The sequence below is a fragment of the Megascapheus bottae genome, chromosome 1, assembly GCF_031878675.1.
Source record: "Megascapheus bottae isolate mThoBot1 chromosome 1, mThoBot2.hap1, whole genome shotgun sequence".
Classification (NCBI taxonomy): domain Eukaryota; kingdom Metazoa; phylum Chordata; class Mammalia; order Rodentia; family Geomyidae; genus Megascapheus; species Megascapheus bottae.
This window is the reverse complement of record NC_143509.1, coordinates 79136126-79154091: the sequence shown is the minus strand read 5'-3', so window position 1 is coordinate 79154091 and position 17966 is coordinate 79136126. Positions and strand designations below refer to the sequence as shown.

Here is a 17966-nt window from a genome sequence, read left to right as displayed (position 1 = left end):
CAATTCTGACTGAAGTTTACTTCTAAAGGCAATAAAAACCAATGAAGCCTGTCACCTGTCTGGCTCTTACGTTCAAAACTTTCTTCAGCTCAAGGCTAGTGCTCTATCACTAGAGCTACAGTACCACTTCTGGTTGTTAATTGGAGATAAGAGTCTCAAGAACTTAAAGATTGGGAGAGAGTGAAGGCATGAAAGACAATGTATGAAAGAAAGAAAATGTACTCATTACTTGACTCATGTAATTGTAATACCTCTGTATACCATCTTTATAATAATAATAAACTTTTTTTAAAAGGAACGTATTTAACTCTAAAAAAAAGGGGAGGTCTTAAGGACTTCAGTGCCTGGCTTTGAACCTTAATCCTCAGATCTCAGCCTCCTGAGTAGCTAGGATTACAGGCATGAGCCACTGGCACCAAGCAAGTTCAAAACTTAATTGGTGCTGTCTCGATATACTCTTTAATATTACTGATTAAGTGAATAAAACATGATAAATGGACTTAGAAAAGGAACTTTTTATCTAAAAGACCAAGTCAATTTTGTTGGGAGAAGATTGGAAAGAAGGCACATTGTTTTGTTTTTGGTTCACAATCACAATCTGGCTTCTGAAAATATATTAAGGAAATAACTAAAGTATTGGATTTTTTAAAAGTAGAAACAAAGTGTAGAAGAAACAAACTTTTTAAAATAATATTTTAAGGAAACCAATAACTCATTTCTGTTTTGTTGTTGTTGTAAAAAAGAAAGACATGAAAAGGTAATGGGGAAAAAAATCTTATCTGCAGTCAAGATGTTCTTTCGATATAGAAAATAGGCCTTGGTTCAGACTCGTTTTCACTCGTTTCTCTCTCTGCCTTCGATTGCAAAACCAGACTCTTACTACTTCTTTCTCCAGATTCAGTTCTTCTGCCATCCGCATGATCTCTTGAGAGGAAGGCTTATTCTGTTCTCCAAAATGTCGCTCCAGGGCATCTTTAGCTGCGATGCTGTAGGGGAACAAGTGAAGATGGGGTAAGATTTTGTTGTTTTTAGTAAGGTCTTCTGAAGAACAAAATTAAGTTTTATTTCTTAAGTATCAGCATGAAAAAGGAACTTAAGAATTATGAAAAACATTTGCAAAAGATAAATACATCATTCGTTACACACGTTTATTTTATCCCTTCTATGTGTATTTCCCTGGGTGCCACAAGAGGGCACCAAGTTCTTGATGAAGGAAATGAATGCTTCCCTAGGCCTTTCTAAACAGTCTCCCACCCGCCCTTCCAATCCCTCAAGTCCTTAGGAGAGAGAGAATGGCTGATGATCTTGGAACATTTCTCCTGGGCACTTTCTGAAAATCAACCAAGATCAACCATGTTGAAATGTCAGGGGTTAGGTTGGATTTCAAGAGATTAATGTCCTATTGAATAGTTTTGTCATTTTTAGTAAGATCAATTCTATATTCCCAGAATAAGAATTTATATCAAAACAACATTGGGGATGATAACTCTTAAAAGTGATTACTTGGGGCCTAGAAGAGTCACCCATGCTTGTAATTCCAGGTCCTTTGGAGACAGAGGAGGATCATGCTTTGAGGCCAGTTGGCTTCTCCATCACCTATCACTAGAAAGTTAGTGAGACCTTGTCTCAAAGAACAAGGTGGTTTTAAGCCTGTAATCTCAGCTATTCAGAAGGTATAGATTAGGCGAATGTTGGTTCAAGGCTGCCAAGGCAAAAAGCATTAAACTTATCTCTATACATACTACAGCCCAGGCTTGATGGATAGGTTGTGGCAGTATATGCTTTTATTTAAAGCTTCTGAAACGTTTATCTAAAATGTCTTGAATCAATATATAATTTTCAATGACTGGTTCCTCATTTCTCACTATTGAGTTCCAGAATTACACTTTTTGCTTAAAAGTAGATTCTTTCTGATTCTCAGAGTCATTATCCTCTTACTTCTGACTTCCAAGTGCTGTGATTACAGATATGCACCACCACATCTTGCTTAAATTAAGATTCTTCAATTCACTCTTTTGCCTTACATGCAAGGTCTGTTATACTTATATGCAAATGCTGATTTCATTTGTAAATGTCTTTTTCTTTCTCTAGTGAGTTGAACATCACAGCGCTAAATACCTTATTGTTGTTCTCCGTTTTCTTTTTCGCTCATTTGCTCCCACTTTTTCATTGTACAAAGCTGCAAATATGGAAGAGCATATTTTTAAACTATCATCATGATTTCAAATTTCCCTTATATAGAAGAAGGTAAAATAAATTATTATGTAGTTCTGTCTTGTTTTTTTTTCAGTCTACATCACTTAATGTATCCAGTAAGGAAAAAATGTTAAAACAAAACTAAACATTAATTTTCAAAGATAATTTTCCACAAATCCTTCTGATTCCACTTTTGTTAGAATACTTTCACTAAATGGTCTCAAACTATGCCCTTTACTTACCCAACCTGGACATCCTTGTGAGTGGATACTTTTATTCTATTAAATTTCTCATCTATCAATTGCTCCTGTTATTTATGTACTTACTTATAAGTCTGGTGTACAAGTACTGCTTGTATACTAATATTGTTAGAAAAGTGATTTAGGTACAATTATTCCAGAGTAACACAGAGGAAAAACAAGTGTGGATTCATTAAGAACTATTTTCTGAGAGTGTGGCTCAGTAGTAGAGTGCTTAACTTATGTGCCTGAGGTCCTGGGTTTGATACCCAGCTTACACACATACACACACACACACACATACCACAGCACATTTTAATTATACAGTTGGGCACTATTGGCTTAGGCCTGTTTTTCTATTTATTCAGGAGGCTAATTTCTAAGAATTGCAGTACAAAGGCAGCTCAAGCAAACAAATCCAAGAGACTCTTATCTTCAGTTAACCAGCAAAATGCCTAGAGTGGAAGTATAATTTAATTGGCAGAGTGCCAGACTTGAAAGAAAGCTAAGCAAGAGCAAGAGGCCCCGACTTCAAGTTCATACGCTGTTGTTGCATTATCTAGAAAACTTTTCTTACAGAGCTGGATCTATTCTCTGTGAACATATTTGTACACCAGCTTTTTATTCTTCGTATTTTAGAGTGCTAAGACTATGTACTTTTCACCACAGAGATAAAAATAAAAGAAACCTCAAACCTCTTGCTCTAGTCTGAATTCTGCCAATCAAGTAAATTATTTCTAGGCTCGACAATAGCAGTAACTTCAGAGATTTGCTTGATTACCTCCTACTTGTTCCGCTTCCTCCAGCCACTTGGATAATATTGCTTTTAGTTTGCAGGCATTTTTAAAGCTGAGCTGCAGATTTTCAAATCGGCAGATAGTTGTTTGACTGAACTCAGAGCCATGCACTGCTGCCAGGGCTTCACCAACGTTGGTTTGGGTATATCCTGAGAAAGGCCAAGAGTCACGCTTTTGATCCATTGTCACAACAATCTATATATTGTTCCCTATCTGTGATTGCTTTTCTAAGAGCTATGTGGTTTGTAGTTTGAGGTTGGTAATAGTCAGGATTATGAAGTATGTTGAAAACATTTCTTCTAGCTAATATTTTTTTCTAGAAGTCAAAAGAATTCAGATGGCAAAATAATCATATGCTATCAAGTTGGATGGATGTATTATAATGATAAAGCTTTTTATTATAATTACTAAATATCAGAACTATATGCTCAGAATATTTAGCACACCAAGTCAGTGCACAAAATATATGGTGATATATCATAGACAGGAATATTTCAAATATAAGAGCAAATACTGTAACTTTATTCATGAAAGATACCACATAATATTAGCAATCACACCTACATTCCTTAAAATCATGTTTCATATGTGAGCTCATGAGCGTACATTTTATACACACCTCCAAACACATTTACTATGTTATTAGGTAATGCTTCTATCTCCAGGCAAAAAAATGTCATTGATTGCCTCAAACCTTTCTACAGAACAAATAAACTATTAACATTACTATTTGAAACATTCATAGCAATATAAAAGAAAACAATATGAGTGTTATTAAGATGACTATTTCTGTTTCTTACAGTTAGTAACTATGAATCATTATAAGGTCTAGAGCTATATACTTTTATGAATAAATTGCTTATATATGATACCATCAATAAATATAAAATGACCTGTAGTTCATTCTACAAATTCACAGGTTTGAATTATCATTTCAACCCATTCATTTTTTCAAATATACTATTTCATGAATTTTAAATACAGTTGTTCTAGTTATGTTAAAAAACATTTTCAGTAGAAAATGAGAAGTCAATGTGAACTATAATTGACAGAAAAGGAGATACAGATAGTCTCTCAATACATAAAAGGGGCTTCATCAAAATAATTTAAAACAAAAATGTAATATAATTTTAAATAAAACTATAAGGTGGCCACTTGATTTCTCTGACTTAAAAGATCCACAATATTAATAGTATTAGTTTTATTTGTTTTACCCACTGTTTATTTTCCAGTCAGTTATTGAAGTGCTAGACATAGACCATTAGGAGGCAAGAAGAAAGCAATAACCTAAAACCATTTTGTGAAAGTAGCAATAGAGACAATGCAATAGTGTAAAATTGGGGATGATTTTCAGAGAGATCAAATGGATAACATTTATCCAATAGAAATGCAGTCTTTGATCAACCATTTTTCTAACATTTTTCTTGTACATGTTCATTAAAGCGCAAAATGATAATTATTAGGTTAATCATTATGGAGTTTTTTTTTATTGCCTAAAGAATAGAAACCAACCAAGAAAACAGGTTAAATAAGTTGTATCCATAAAGTGGAAGTTAAAAAGATCCATATAAGAAAAGGAGCTCTAAGCCAAGTGCCAACAGCTCCTGCTTGTAATCCTAGCTATTCAGGAGACCAAGATGTAAAGATTATGGTTCAAAGCTGGTCCAGAATCTGTAAGACTTTTATCTCCAGTTAAGACAGAGAGAAAGAACGAGCGAGCGAGCGAGAGAGCGAGAGAGAACGAGAGAGAGAGAAAGAGAGAGAGAGAGAGAGAGAGAGAGAGAGAGAGAGAGAGAGAGAGGAGAGGGAGAGGGAGAGGGAGAGGGAGGAGGGAGGAGGGAGGGAGAGAAAGAAGAAAGAAAACTCTGGAAGTGGAGTTATGGTAGAAGGCTAGAATTGAGCACAAAACTCACAACAATGCCCCTAGACCAACACAAAGCAAAAAGAAAGAGCAATGGAGCAATAATCTGAAGAATCTCCCAAACGCATCTGTATAAAAGAGTATTTGCATTTGCTTATATTTACATGAAAATATCTGGAAAAAAAACACAAGAAACTTAACCTTTGTAATCAGGACAAATAAGCAGAAGATGTGATATCATTTACATCCTTTCACACTTTTGAATAATGTGAACGTACTATCTACTCAAAAGTTCAAATAAATGTGAAAAACACTCCTAAAGTAATATGAAGGTAGATGTACTTTTTTAAGTAGCATTCATTTAAAAAATCTAGGTTTTAGCCTGTTAAGAGTTTACAAAGAAAGCACGGTTTTGTAGATAAGTTGTTACCATTTGACCAATTTAAATCCACAGTAGACATTGCAGAATGAGCAGAACTTTGGACTTTTTACTACACAGTCTAAAATATTTCCAAGTGACAGAATAGGGATAAGAAAGCTAAGGGATTTGCCCCACCACTCTGAACAAATGCATACCTAACTTAATTCTTCTCACTTTAAATTCATTGGCAAACTTTTCAAGTTCTCGGATTTCCGGGGAATCCATGTCTATTGGCTCTTCAACCAGTTTACTTTTCCGCCTGAGCTCCTGTTTGAATTCTGCACCCGAGGGATCCTCTGCCAGGAGAGGCTGGTGCAAGGGTGGAAAGCCATGGCTGAGGGTATGGTCAGGAAACTTGTAAAGACAGGGGGCTAAACTGCCTGTGAGTAAACAGAAAGAGAAAAAAGGCCAGGTGTGAATATCCTCGATTTCTGTGAGAGCAAGGCTTTGCTTGTTACAGAGAGCTCATTCATTCTCTTTAACCAGACTCAGTTCTGGAAGAGTCAGAGTAGGTTCCTAGGAATGGCATAATTCATCTTCCACCATCTCTAGACAGCAAAAGACAGATGATGTCAATGGGGAAAAATGAAGAGATTACAAATAAAATAGAACTGTTTTACTATTGGAAGTGCAATATTCCCATCATCACTTCTCTTTAAAACCATGCATGTTGCTACTCACATCTACAATTTTTTTTTTGAAAATTTTCTACTTGATTTTCTTTTTATTATAAAAGTGGTGTACAGCATAGTTGTGATTATATAAGCCAGGTAATGAGGGCATTTTTTTAAAGTGTCACCTCTTCCCTTGTTTTCGCCCAGTTGTCCTCTCCTGACCATCCCTCTCCCCTCAAGCTGTATAGTTCATTTCCAACATAGCATCTAGTGTTGAATTAGTTCATCCTTAGTTCCACCATTTCTGTGTTTTCCTTACCCTCCCAAAGACAGATAAACTTACACACAGGACAAAAGGAAAAAAGCCTTCACATGTAGTAGCTGAAGCTGGCCTGGAATTTGTGATTCTTCTACCTAAAACCTCCCAGTCTCTAGGACTGCAGGTGTGCACCACTCTACCTTGTTTAATTGGCTGTACTTTAAATTCTGATCACTTCGTTCTATAAAATCAAATGAGTGGCCCAAGAATCAGAGCAGTGGTTGGTTTTGTAGACAGAAAAGGACTAAAGAAGGCAGAAACACAAAACAAGAAGTGGATTGGTCCTTTCAAAGTGACAGCCAAGGACTGAAGATTATGCTAACTGATTGTTAGCATCAGATTCTTTGTTTACTTCTTTTTTTTCCCCCCAATGCACATGGACTTTATTTAGTTGACTGCCTTTTGTTGAACATGTATTATCTGCAGACATACAATATTGGTGACCGAATGCATTTGCAAAGATTATTGGGGCCATGCTGGTGGCTCCCCATCTGTCCCTTTTGTTCTTCCTAGAATCAGCTGGAGTCACTATTCCACACAAAGAAACGTTCACATCCTTTGGAAGTGGCCATTTCCATCTCTACACACATCTACAATTTTTAATTCAGAAGGCTGAGAACTGGGGATCAAGCTGAAGCCAGCTCACCTAGACATAGACTCTTCCTTGCAATTAAAGGCAAAACACCAAAAGTGGTTATGTGGCTCAACTGGTATAGAACCAGCTGTGAAAAAGTGAGTGGAGAAGGTAGATGATCAGAGTTCAAGTATCAGTATCCACATTATATAATTTAGTATATATTTATTCCATTATATATTATATATATGCCATTATATGTATACTAAATAGATAGATCAGTTCTAACCAGAATATATATAGATCTATTTTAGTTTACTGAACAGATTATCTATAATGTTTGCTAAAATAAGGGCACTGTGTTTGTACTATATCATGATTGGAAATTTTCTTGAAGTTGGGAAATTGCTATTACAATGTTAAAAGGGTCCATTGTTCTGTCAGTAGTTCAATTTTAATTGGAAAATAATCATACTTTTAAATTTAACAAAAACAAGTAAAAGACTAACATCAATACAGTTAAATATATCTGTGGAGTCATTAGACTGATAAAAAGTAACTTTAAATGTTCTATTCATCTGTTAGCAGATACATTTTTTGAAGAGTATACAATACAATAGTGCATTCTATAATTATTTAAAATAACAAAATTAATACGATACAATTCTGATATGAAAGATAAACACCTATAAATGATGAAGCATTAACCAGTTAAATTTATATCTTAGAAAAGTAAAAGTATTCTGAAATGTTTAGAGAAATGCTTCCAAATTTAATTATCCATTAATTACAAGATATCTCAGCTCAGAATCATAGGTAGAGGATAGTCCATAAGACAAATTCAAAATATTTTATTTCATATTTCAGTTTATATTAAGTGACACATGTAAACAAGCTATTTTAACATAATAAGTGACTAGTCATTTTAAAGTCAGTACTTAAAACAAATTTTTATACAAGGCATATAGTAAATTTACTGAAAATAGATACATAAGTAAACACATTTATTGATTTACAAATCAATAACATGAATAATATGTCACATATAAATCTTTTATTACTATATCAATATGTAATGACTAAAAGGCATAAAACAGCAAGTAATTATTTTATATTGTTCTTATGAAAATATATAATTATAAAAGACACCTTTCTCCAAGTGAGTATATTATTTTTCTAAAGAAAATTAAGCATCAAAGAGGAGATTAAACAAAATAACATTAATATGATTGCTTCTCAGATGGAAAAAAGACTTGAAAGAAACTTTTTTTTTCCCCCCCTGGGGCCCAAACTCAGGGCCTGAGCACTGTCCTTGTGCTTCTCAAGGCTAAAGATCTACCTCTTGAGCCACATCACCATTTCTAGCTTTTTCTATATATTTGGTACTGAGGAATCAAACCTGAGTCTTCCAGCATGCTAGGCAAGCACTCTACCACTGGGCTAAACTCCTGGCCCCAATAAAATATTTTTGCGGAGGATGAAAATGCATGCTGTTGCCCAGTGCGGTGTCTCACGCCTGTAATCCTAATTACTCAGGAGGCTGAGATCTGAGGATCACGGTTCAAAGCCAACCCAGATACGAAAGTCCACGAGTCTCTTATCTCTAATTAACCACGAGAAAACTGGAAGTGGCGCTGTGGCTCAAGGGGGAGTGCAGTAGCCTTGAGTTGAAGATCTCAGGGACAAAGCCCAGGCCCAAAGTTCAAGTCCCAGAAATGACAAAAAGAAATAAATAAAAAGGAATTCATGCTATTTTACAAATCAAACAATCCAATTAGGTGTCACATATTGTTTTAATAAAATAAACATTTGGTAAGGTCTGAATCTATTGGCCTTGTGATTATTACTTTTAATTTCTCACTCATTTTCATGTACCACTTAATCAAATCCTCTAGTCAACATATTTATCATGCTCCTTTCACTACATAAATGAATTAAGGAATATATATATACACACATATATATGCACACATATATTCATACATTTATACTAATACATGTTTTTTACATCACAATTTACAGTACAGGAAATTAAATAGCTTCTCACCATGAAGTAATAACTAGAATAGATTTTAACTTTTGGAATAAACTACATGAAGCAAATATTCTCAGACAAAAATGTTAGAATATTAGAAGCATATCATGTCTTTTTTCAGAAGAAGAAATTGTTAAGAAATTGTCAGTGTTCTGGAGAAAGTAGATGTCTAAAGTCTTTGAAAATTATGTAAGAAATGCAATGCTCCAAGCTGTGACCTCTGGAACAAGAATGAGGAAGTGGTGTTTGATGTGAGTTTATTTGCTATTATGCAAAACATCCACCAATCTCTGCAGGACTGTAATTTCCCTAGAACCAAGCTTGTGCAAATCCCTTGGACCTCTTAAATGAGGCAGGATACTGTTTCTAGCATATGGGTTTGTAACCCAGGGAGTATGGAGAGTGATTTCTAAGACCAATATGGCAAAATACTTCTGCAAATCTCATTTGTCAACCTTCATTAATGCCCAAGGAAGAAGTATGAAGACAAAAGTTGTGAGTTATGTGCAACTGAGGTCTCACTAGCATATGATAAATCAATGTTGTCTGTAAGGCCTTGAGAAATACACATTTGCATCATTTGCAGTACCAACATATTCTATATATTTCTACAGACTTTCAGAATGGCTCCTATGTATTTCTACAAGTGGAAAGACAAAGATGAAATCTGTTTCCTGCTGTTTGTCCTGTAGGTTGTAGATTATCCGAATTATCCGGAGTGGAGGGGCAGAAGAAGAAAATCTAGACAGGAGTCTCTCCAAAGTGAAAAAGAAAAAACAGGTTGTCTTGGCACAGACTGGCTGTAATTTCAGTCTGGTGTAATTGTAGCACCCACCAAAACTTAAGCTGGGAGACTTAAACTGAGAGGTGCTAAGCAACTAGAACAAGGTTAGTAATTAGTTCACAGGGGGACAAGTGCATCACACTCAATTAGTCCTCTTATTCTGTTGGTACATAGTCTGTAAGGCATAGTGGATTCATCTGATGATTAAAATCATCCCCTACCAAACTGACAAAATAGAATCCCCCACACTTCTTTTCCTGTGCATTAATTTAATGAAAGGTTCAAATGAAAACATCAGAATATGGGTCATAAAATAGCCATATATTAAAATAGTAATTTCACACACTTTGAAATATCATTCTGTAGCTTTGCTTTCATATAAAGTATGTGACACTAAACCTGTCTTTATTGCTGATACAATGCTTCTGTGGATTGTGTGGAAGTGGCTGATTTGATTAACATCTTGAGACTTCTCTGAAAAATTCCAATGGCATAACCGTTTCCCATTGTGTGTTTTATACCTTTTCACTATCATTTCTGAATTCCTGTATTTTATAACTCAATTTGTATAGTCTCTCTGGAGATGAAGGCCAAAGTATTCAGATTTAATCTACTGTAAAGCAAATGCTAATGCTGGATAGATGTAAAATATAGACATTCTGACAAATTGTAAAACATATCACATTTTAATGATATCTCTCTTAGAAATATTCAAATAAAGTCTCTATGCTTGCCACAGTGATTTTCTTCCACTGACAAAACATATTTAATTTTATGACTATAAGAATACTTCCAAATTTTGATTGACTGTATTGATCATGATACCACTAAGTCACCCTTTGAATTCTGACAAAAGACTTGTCATAAGACTGCATTTTCTCCCCTTATGCCCTAACTTTTGAACTTAGGACCTCATGTTCTTGCTCAGATTTTCTCTTCGTCTGGAGCTCTGCCTCCTGAGCCACTTCTTTACCTCTGTTTTCCAATAAAAGTGAGAATGCTTACTCAAAAGACTGCTTAGAAAAATATAGGAGAAGTGATCATTGTCCTAAAGCCTTTTGTTTTATGTTTTAATTGCTTTTAAACTAAGAAATTTTGTAAAAACATAGGTTAGTGAATTAAATGATTCATTATATTTATAGACATAGATTTTGCATTTCTCTGATGAGATACTAATTTCTATTCCTTAGGTGGGGCACAGTGGTACATGCCTGTAATCCTAGCTACTCAGGAGGCTGAGATCTGAGGATCAAGCTTCAAAAGCCAGCCCAGGCACAAAAGGACCAGAAACTCTTATCTCCAATTAATCTCTAGAAAATGGGAAGTGGGGCTTGGCTCAAGGGTAGGGTGGTAACCTTGAGCTGAAGAACTCAAGGGATAGTGCCCAGGCTGAGTTCAAGCCCCATGACCCCCCCCAAAAAAGAATTTCTATTTCTTCAATATCCTACCATCAATGCTTTCAAATAAGTGTCAGAAAATTGGTAGCTATAACTTGAAAAAACTCATGCTTTACAATCCAGAAAAGTTTATAATTTTATTTATTTCAATCTTAATTTAGATTCAGAAACAATTCAAAATGGGTTTTAGAATTGCTATCTATAAGTCCCTGAAAACTACTGATTTTTTTTTTGTCAATCCTGGGCCTTGAACTCAGGGCCTGGGCACATTTTGCTCAAGGCTAGCACTCTGCCACTTGAGCAATAGGGCTTTTTCTATATATATGGAATCAAACCCAGGGCTTCATGCATGCTAGGCGAGCACTAGGCTATGCTCCGAGCCCCATTATTGAGTTAGTGTCTTAAATTTGTCTTCATGGACCAAGAACTCCAAAGAGACATGGGGAGAAGGACATATTCTCTCTATCTCTGACTTCTAATATGGTAGCCACTGGACACCTGAGAATACTGAGCCATTAATATATAGCTAAAGGTAATTAACTTTAAATACCTACATAAAGCTAGTATAGCTACTCCATCATTACTAAAGCCCCACAATACCATCTAGTGGCCTCCAGTAGCTTGTAAGTAAGAAATACATATAAATATTGGTTTAACACCATTGTAAAAAAGCAGAGCATTTCAAGGATGTAGAAGCTAGGGCCCTCAGGCATAAACCCGTTGGGATCTGAAGACATCACAGTTTAGGAACACTTCAGGTTCCAAGATTGAAAGATTAGAATTTCACGTTATTCTGGTCATCACTCTCTAAAGCCTAAGACATCTATCAAACTACCCCAAAGCCCGGATTATGTGCATAGATGACGTTTCTTACCTGCCATCACACCATAAGTCGACGGTTGGTTTCCATAATGACAGGAAGGAACAGAATAATGAAGTCCCGTCGCTGCATTTCCCATCATTGTCATCGAGAAATACGTGTACAAATATTTAGGAGTTTGGATCAAAGACAAAATAGACGGGACTGGTAAGAAAATGTATGAGGATTCAAGACACATTCAACTCATTTCAAAAATACACATTTATCATCTGTTAAAATTAGATGACGATCTTTTTTTCTCATTTGACGAAGATTGCTAATGTGTAGTTAAATGTAGGGAGGTATTGAAGTTTATATAGTAGTTTATGCTATGGCTTACACTTACTGAAAAAGGTGACTAATCAGTTTCAATGGTGGCTCTTGGAGAGTTGCAAAATTCTCTGTGGATTCCACCTGCTAGCGATATTGCAAGAAACTGACGAGACAGTAAGTCTTTCCTTGCATAGCATCATATTATATAGAGTTTCTCCTGGAAAATTGCATACCAGAATGGATTCTTGAATAGAATACTTTTGTTTATTATTCCCCAAAATTCTTTTCACTGAAAAGGAAATGAAAGAGCAACTATTTTCTTGTTACACACAGTCATAGCAATCCCTCTGCGTTCAGAGTACTGTGAAAAAAAAAAAAAAAAAAACCCTGGCTCTGACTGATATTTTTATAGAGATTTAGAAACCAAGAGATTGCAGGTTTCTTCACATGCACAGAATTGAGTAAAAATGCTAATAATAAAGGGATTTTTAAATTTTATAATGTTGAAATACAAAGGGCCTGACATAAGTCAGACAAGTGTATATTTCCTTTTGAATAATGTCACCCAGTCCCTTGAGCATTTTCTTCCATCCCACCAACAAGTTTTATAGTTTATTTTTAACAGAGTCCAGTGAGTACCATTTCTGCATTTGTTTACCTTTTCCCCCTCCATTTATGTGTTTTGAAATTGTCTTTAAGTAGTTGTCCAAGGTTTTAATTCAACATGTACCTTGATCACTCCCTTCATCAATCCCAATTCTGTCCACCTCCTCACTATTCCATGTTTACATATGTACGTTGAATACTGTGACTGTATTCATGCACTTTCCTCTCTTCATTTGTCTGCTTTAATTCCTACCACCCTCAGAATACATGGAAACTGACATATATAGAATATCAAATGTATCATATATGATATGTATCACATGTATCATGTGTCATATAAATATCAGTTTCCAGGTGTTCATTTTTAACTGTCAGTTAATTGTTGAGAGGAGTTGGATCTTTTTTAAAAAAAAGTTTATCCATTATTGGAAAACCATATACACAGAGATGTGTTATTTAGATACAATCTCGTAGTTACATGCTTCATGGAATTTTTATGGGTTCACCTGCAAATCACCAAACTAGTCACAAACACTGCTGACAACAAAACTTCCTGTCATTGTTTTATTTCATATTTTGTCGTTTTTTTTCTGGCAAAGTATTTTCATATGTATAGATTAAAGAAATAACATAATTTTCCTTATCTTTGATGTAGAAATCAATTTGTCATTTAAACATGTGCTTAGGTTATAATTTTATATTCAACTATTTTATTTGAACTGAAATACTTTATTATTTTTAAAAAACATTTGAATATTCACCAAAATTATCTTTTCTAAATAGCTTATGGGTATCTTATATAATACAAATTTATTCATTAAACTACATTACTAAATTGTAAATATCTAGTCTGTAGATCCTTTAAGATTCATCTGAAAACTTGTATATGTGTTTGGCATGTGTTCAAGTACTTGAACCATACCTCTCAGCCCTTAAAGTTATATATGTTTGGAATTTCCTTAATTATAAGGAAAAATAAAGCTTAAATTTATAAAACTTTAGATAAATATGGCAACTCAAATTTTGATTTTTGAATGTATTGTACGTTATTTAATTTCTAAATCCAAGGCATATTGAACTCTTCAATGGAAAAAATGGAAGAAATTCAGTGAATTCAAATTGTAAGTCAATTGTAAAGTAGTTTGCTATTACATAAAAAAACAAAATATATTAAAAAAAGATTTAGTTGTTTTGAGACAATATATTTTAATTAACAAGTTTAATTTTTATTTAAGAATTACTAGGTTCAAAACAAATATAAAATGTAGTTGCTACTGAACTTAGTTTTCGGGAAAACATCTCAGTTTATGGGCTACAAATATTCTATTACTTATAGCTTTGATTTCTAAGTTTAATATTATACTAAAATAAAAGCAATTAATTTTTATTTTATTGTTAAAAATAACTAATGCTAGGAATTATTTAGTTGTATTTACTTTACCACTTAGGGCTGATTTTAGACAGTAGCAAATCTAATCTAAAAACAAATCTTTACTCTTAAGAAATAGCATCTATTAAACATCAAATTAGTTTAGAATATTTATCTGATTGTGCCCCCTTTCCATAAGCATTTCTATTAAGTAGTTTACAGATTAAAATTGTCTGGCCTCACTATTTACTTATGTATAAAATAAGCCCTTCCTTATTATAATAAAGCTAATAATATAAATGACTCCCCGTGGTACTATTTCTTTAAAGACTTCTCAGGCAACACAGCTTTTTTAAAGTCCTTAATATGTAACTAAAATAAATTAAGCTGAAAGGTGGGGGGGGGGAGTATAAAACCCGCAATGAGCTTCTTCACGAACAAGATTCCAAACATCCACCCTGAAATCTCTCGGCCCCGCAGTCGTGCAGCTCTGGTGGGCATCAGTACCTGTGCTCATCACGTTGGTGGTGTGGTTGGAGGCGGGCAGACATTCTGCAGCGCTGTGATGCATTATCAGAGGCAAGGCTGCAGACGTGTCAGAACTCAGAGGGATAAAGGTGTCAGCCGAAGTAAAAGATTGGCAACTCATTCCCACAAGAAAGTAGAAAAATTAGGAGAACGGCTGTCCCCCAAACAGTTTTTATTATATTACTGTCTCAAAGGGCTGATTCAATTCTCCTCCCTGCATATATACATCAGCACGCTCTGAGGCTCCCGAGGGCGCGTGCTCCTATTTATACCGCCAGAAAATCCCTTTATACATGTTAATAGTGTTTTCCCAGGAGGATTGCTTTATCAGTCTGAACTGCCTTACCTGAACATATCCATGACCCAAAGGAAGCTGGTTCTGGAGGATAGATTGGGGGGAAAGGAGAAACTTGAAACTTTATTCGTCTTTGGTAAGCAAAACTTTTAGGAGGGAATCGAGAACTTTGACAAGTGTCTCAAAGAAATAATTCTACAGGGAACTGATTAAAATTTTATATTTATTTTGGTTGCTAAACTAATAATGTATAAATATGAGCTGTTCGTCTTTTTCTTCTAAGTAAATCTGCAAGATAACAAAAAGAAACTACACACTGAAAACTAAATATTTTTTAAAAATTTTATTGTTGGGATAATGTATAGAAGGGTTACAGTTACATTTGTCAGGTAGTGGGTGCATTACTTCTCACACACTAATACCCTTTCTCATGTTTTTGCTCCCCCTCCCCTTCAACCCCTCCCTCCCAATCATCTCATTTTCCCCACTTCCATTCCCTATTTCAAATAAACAAATGAACATATACAATATACCAGGTAACAAAGTCAGATACAGTACATACTTTTAAGCAAATACTTTATTTTGCATTTAAAAAGCATGAGTTTAAATATGAAAAGGAATATCAACTGCTACTTTGAGCTCAGCAGAACCATTTTTTTACTGTGATGGCAAATCTAATTTTAATATATTATAAATGGAAATGGGAGTGTATTGAATACATTGAGGTAACGTGTAAAGATGAAAAAAAGTGACTGCATCTTTCCCTTGATTTCAATTTACCCATTAAAAACTAACCCCTGGGAAGCGCTTACTAGAGTCTAGTGATATTTAATAGAACTCTCTATACTTGTGTCAAGTAAACCTTGCAAAACCTCTGCGAGTTTTCTACCAAACCACTGTCACTAATCTAGACTCTGCCAGAGACTAAAACCTTGACCAGTTCAACAGAACCTGTGACAAAGCATTGTAGCACTGGACACAAACTTGTCATACTGAATGTGTTGACATTACAGGGGCAGAAAAACACGCAAACACTACTATGAATTCAAACATAGACATCAGCATGGAGAAGGAAGAATTTATATTAAGTCACAGGTTCAGAGATTTTAGTTCATGGTCCTCTGAACCCGTTGCTTTGGGCCTGAAGTGAAGCCGAGTGTCATGGCAGGAAGAATGTGTGGAGGCTGTTCACTTCATGACAGCCAGGGAGCAGAAACACCCCGAGCTTAAGGGGCAAAGGACAAGATAGCTTTCAAATGCATGCAAGGACTTTCCTCTGAATGAGCTGCATAGCCTGAAGTTTCTGCCACATCCTCACATGGTACTTCCACCTGAAAACGAAAGCTGAGCCAAAAGAGCTTGTGTGGGACTTGGTACATTCAGACGGTAACGACGAGTGAATGCGATATTACTCCTAGAGAAAAAAAAAAAAAACACATAGAAGTAAACTGATATGGATCACTTTGGTTAAAGTTGTGAAGGAGGCGCTATATGGATGTTCTGAAATATTTTTTCAATTAGAGAATGTGTCAAGATAACTTTGAACTGATTCCATTGTGTTATATTTGTTGTTAATATTGACAGGAGGGCATCTGAGAGAAACTTGAACATGCTAAGTAAGCCTAAGTAACCAACTGGTTAAGTATTTGGCTAAATTTTGTATGATAATAATTGTGTGAATCATTAGGTATTGCCTAAAAATACATACTCTAAAAATGTCTTATTTTGTGATGAATTTGAAGCCCCACTGAATGAAAATTATATTTAATCAAAAACATTTATTTTAATTTTGCAGAATTCTACTAATTTCCAGTCTTTGTGTGAGTGAGTGTGTGTGTGTGTGTGTGTGTGTGTGTGTGTGTATTTTTTGGTTGTGAGGCTTGAACTCCAGGCCTGAGCGCTGTCCCTGAGCTCTTCAGCTCAAAGGTAGCACTTCACTACTTGAGCCACAGTGCCACTTCCAATTTTCTGGTGGTTAATTAGAAATAAGAATCTCACAGACTTTCAAAATTGGAAACTACCCTTAATAATGCTGTTATTGCTCAGTGAGAATTCAGAATACTTGTAAAGCACATCAGTCGAGTACTAGAAAACCACCATACATTCTACTAAGCAAATAATATAAGAAAAGATTCTATTAAATTTGTCTGCTCAGGCTGGCTTTGAACCAGGTTCATCAGACCTCAACCTCATAAGTAGTATTACAGGCTTGAGTCACCAGCCCCCACCCCATAGAGGGGTTTATTAAAACATAAACACCGAAAAAGGAAATCTGGACATAGGGCAAAGCAGAGGGGAATTGGAAACCATGTGGCAGTGCTGTCTATTTACTCATCTGTATCAGTGGCCATCTCATTGTCTCTAAATCAGGCTTTGTACTTTCAAGCAGGTAAGAAAGAAAAAACTGCCTTCTGATTTTTTCGATCCACATTTTCAGGTGAGATATTCTTTTTGAGCATGGATATTTGCATGTTTAGAAGGAAAGTTGTGGTTCCTTGAGCCCCACTAATGAAGGAGTGAATGTGTCCTGCGGGTAGAGAGAGGCATTCTAGACAACAAGGAACCAGTCATCCTCTAGGAAGAAACACTTCAGTATGATGGATGCCCTTTTACCACATAACACAAGCACCAGGAGTGCACATTTGAGAATTTTCTCATATGATCAATATTTGTCTATATACTTATTCTTGATTAATCCAAAAAGATTAGTGTATTCTAGTACTTCAGTCTGTTTTTCTTTGCTCTTCCAATGCTATTTTTGTTTTTATGCTAGCTATTTGCATTTATTGTTTTGGTAAT

General features: G+C 35.1%; 1 protein-coding gene across 2 annotated transcripts; it reads right to left on the bottom strand.

Moving 5' to 3' along the window:
- Positions 1 to 775: 775 nt before the first annotated feature.
- Pou1f1 (POU class 1 homeobox 1) lies at positions 776 to 14993 on the bottom strand. Of its 2 annotated transcripts, none has more exons than XM_090333084.1 (6): positions 14852 to 14993; positions 12112 to 12261; positions 5670 to 5894; positions 3217 to 3381; positions 2119 to 2179; positions 776 to 986 (listed from the first exon to the last, which is right to left on the bottom strand). In XM_090333084.1, exons 1-6 carry the CDS (start codon positions 14991 to 14993, stop codon positions 776 to 778), a joined length of 954 nt encoding a protein of 317 aa, XP_090189210.1. The 2 variants fall into 2 exon arrangements, with proteins under 2 accessions (XP_090189210.1, XP_090189218.1); XM_090333092.1 differs by having other exon boundaries at positions 12112 to 12183.
- Between the last annotated feature and the right edge of the window lie 2973 nt (positions 14994 to 17966).

Bases quoted from the DNA above. Each gene is read 5' to 3' on its own strand.
- Pou1f1 (XM_090333084.1), bottom strand. From the start codon at position 14,993: ATGAGTTGCCAATCTTTTACTTCGGCTGACACCTTTATCCCTCTGAGT. The intron at 12,262-14,851 runs GTACTGATGCCC...TTTTCTTACCAG, and splicing joins CACCAACGTGATGAGCACAG to TCCCGTCTATTTTGTCTTTG. The intron at 3,382-5,669 runs GTATGCATTTGT...GGCCTTTCTCAG, and splicing joins AGTGAGAAGAATTAAGTTAG to GATATACCCAAACCAACGTT.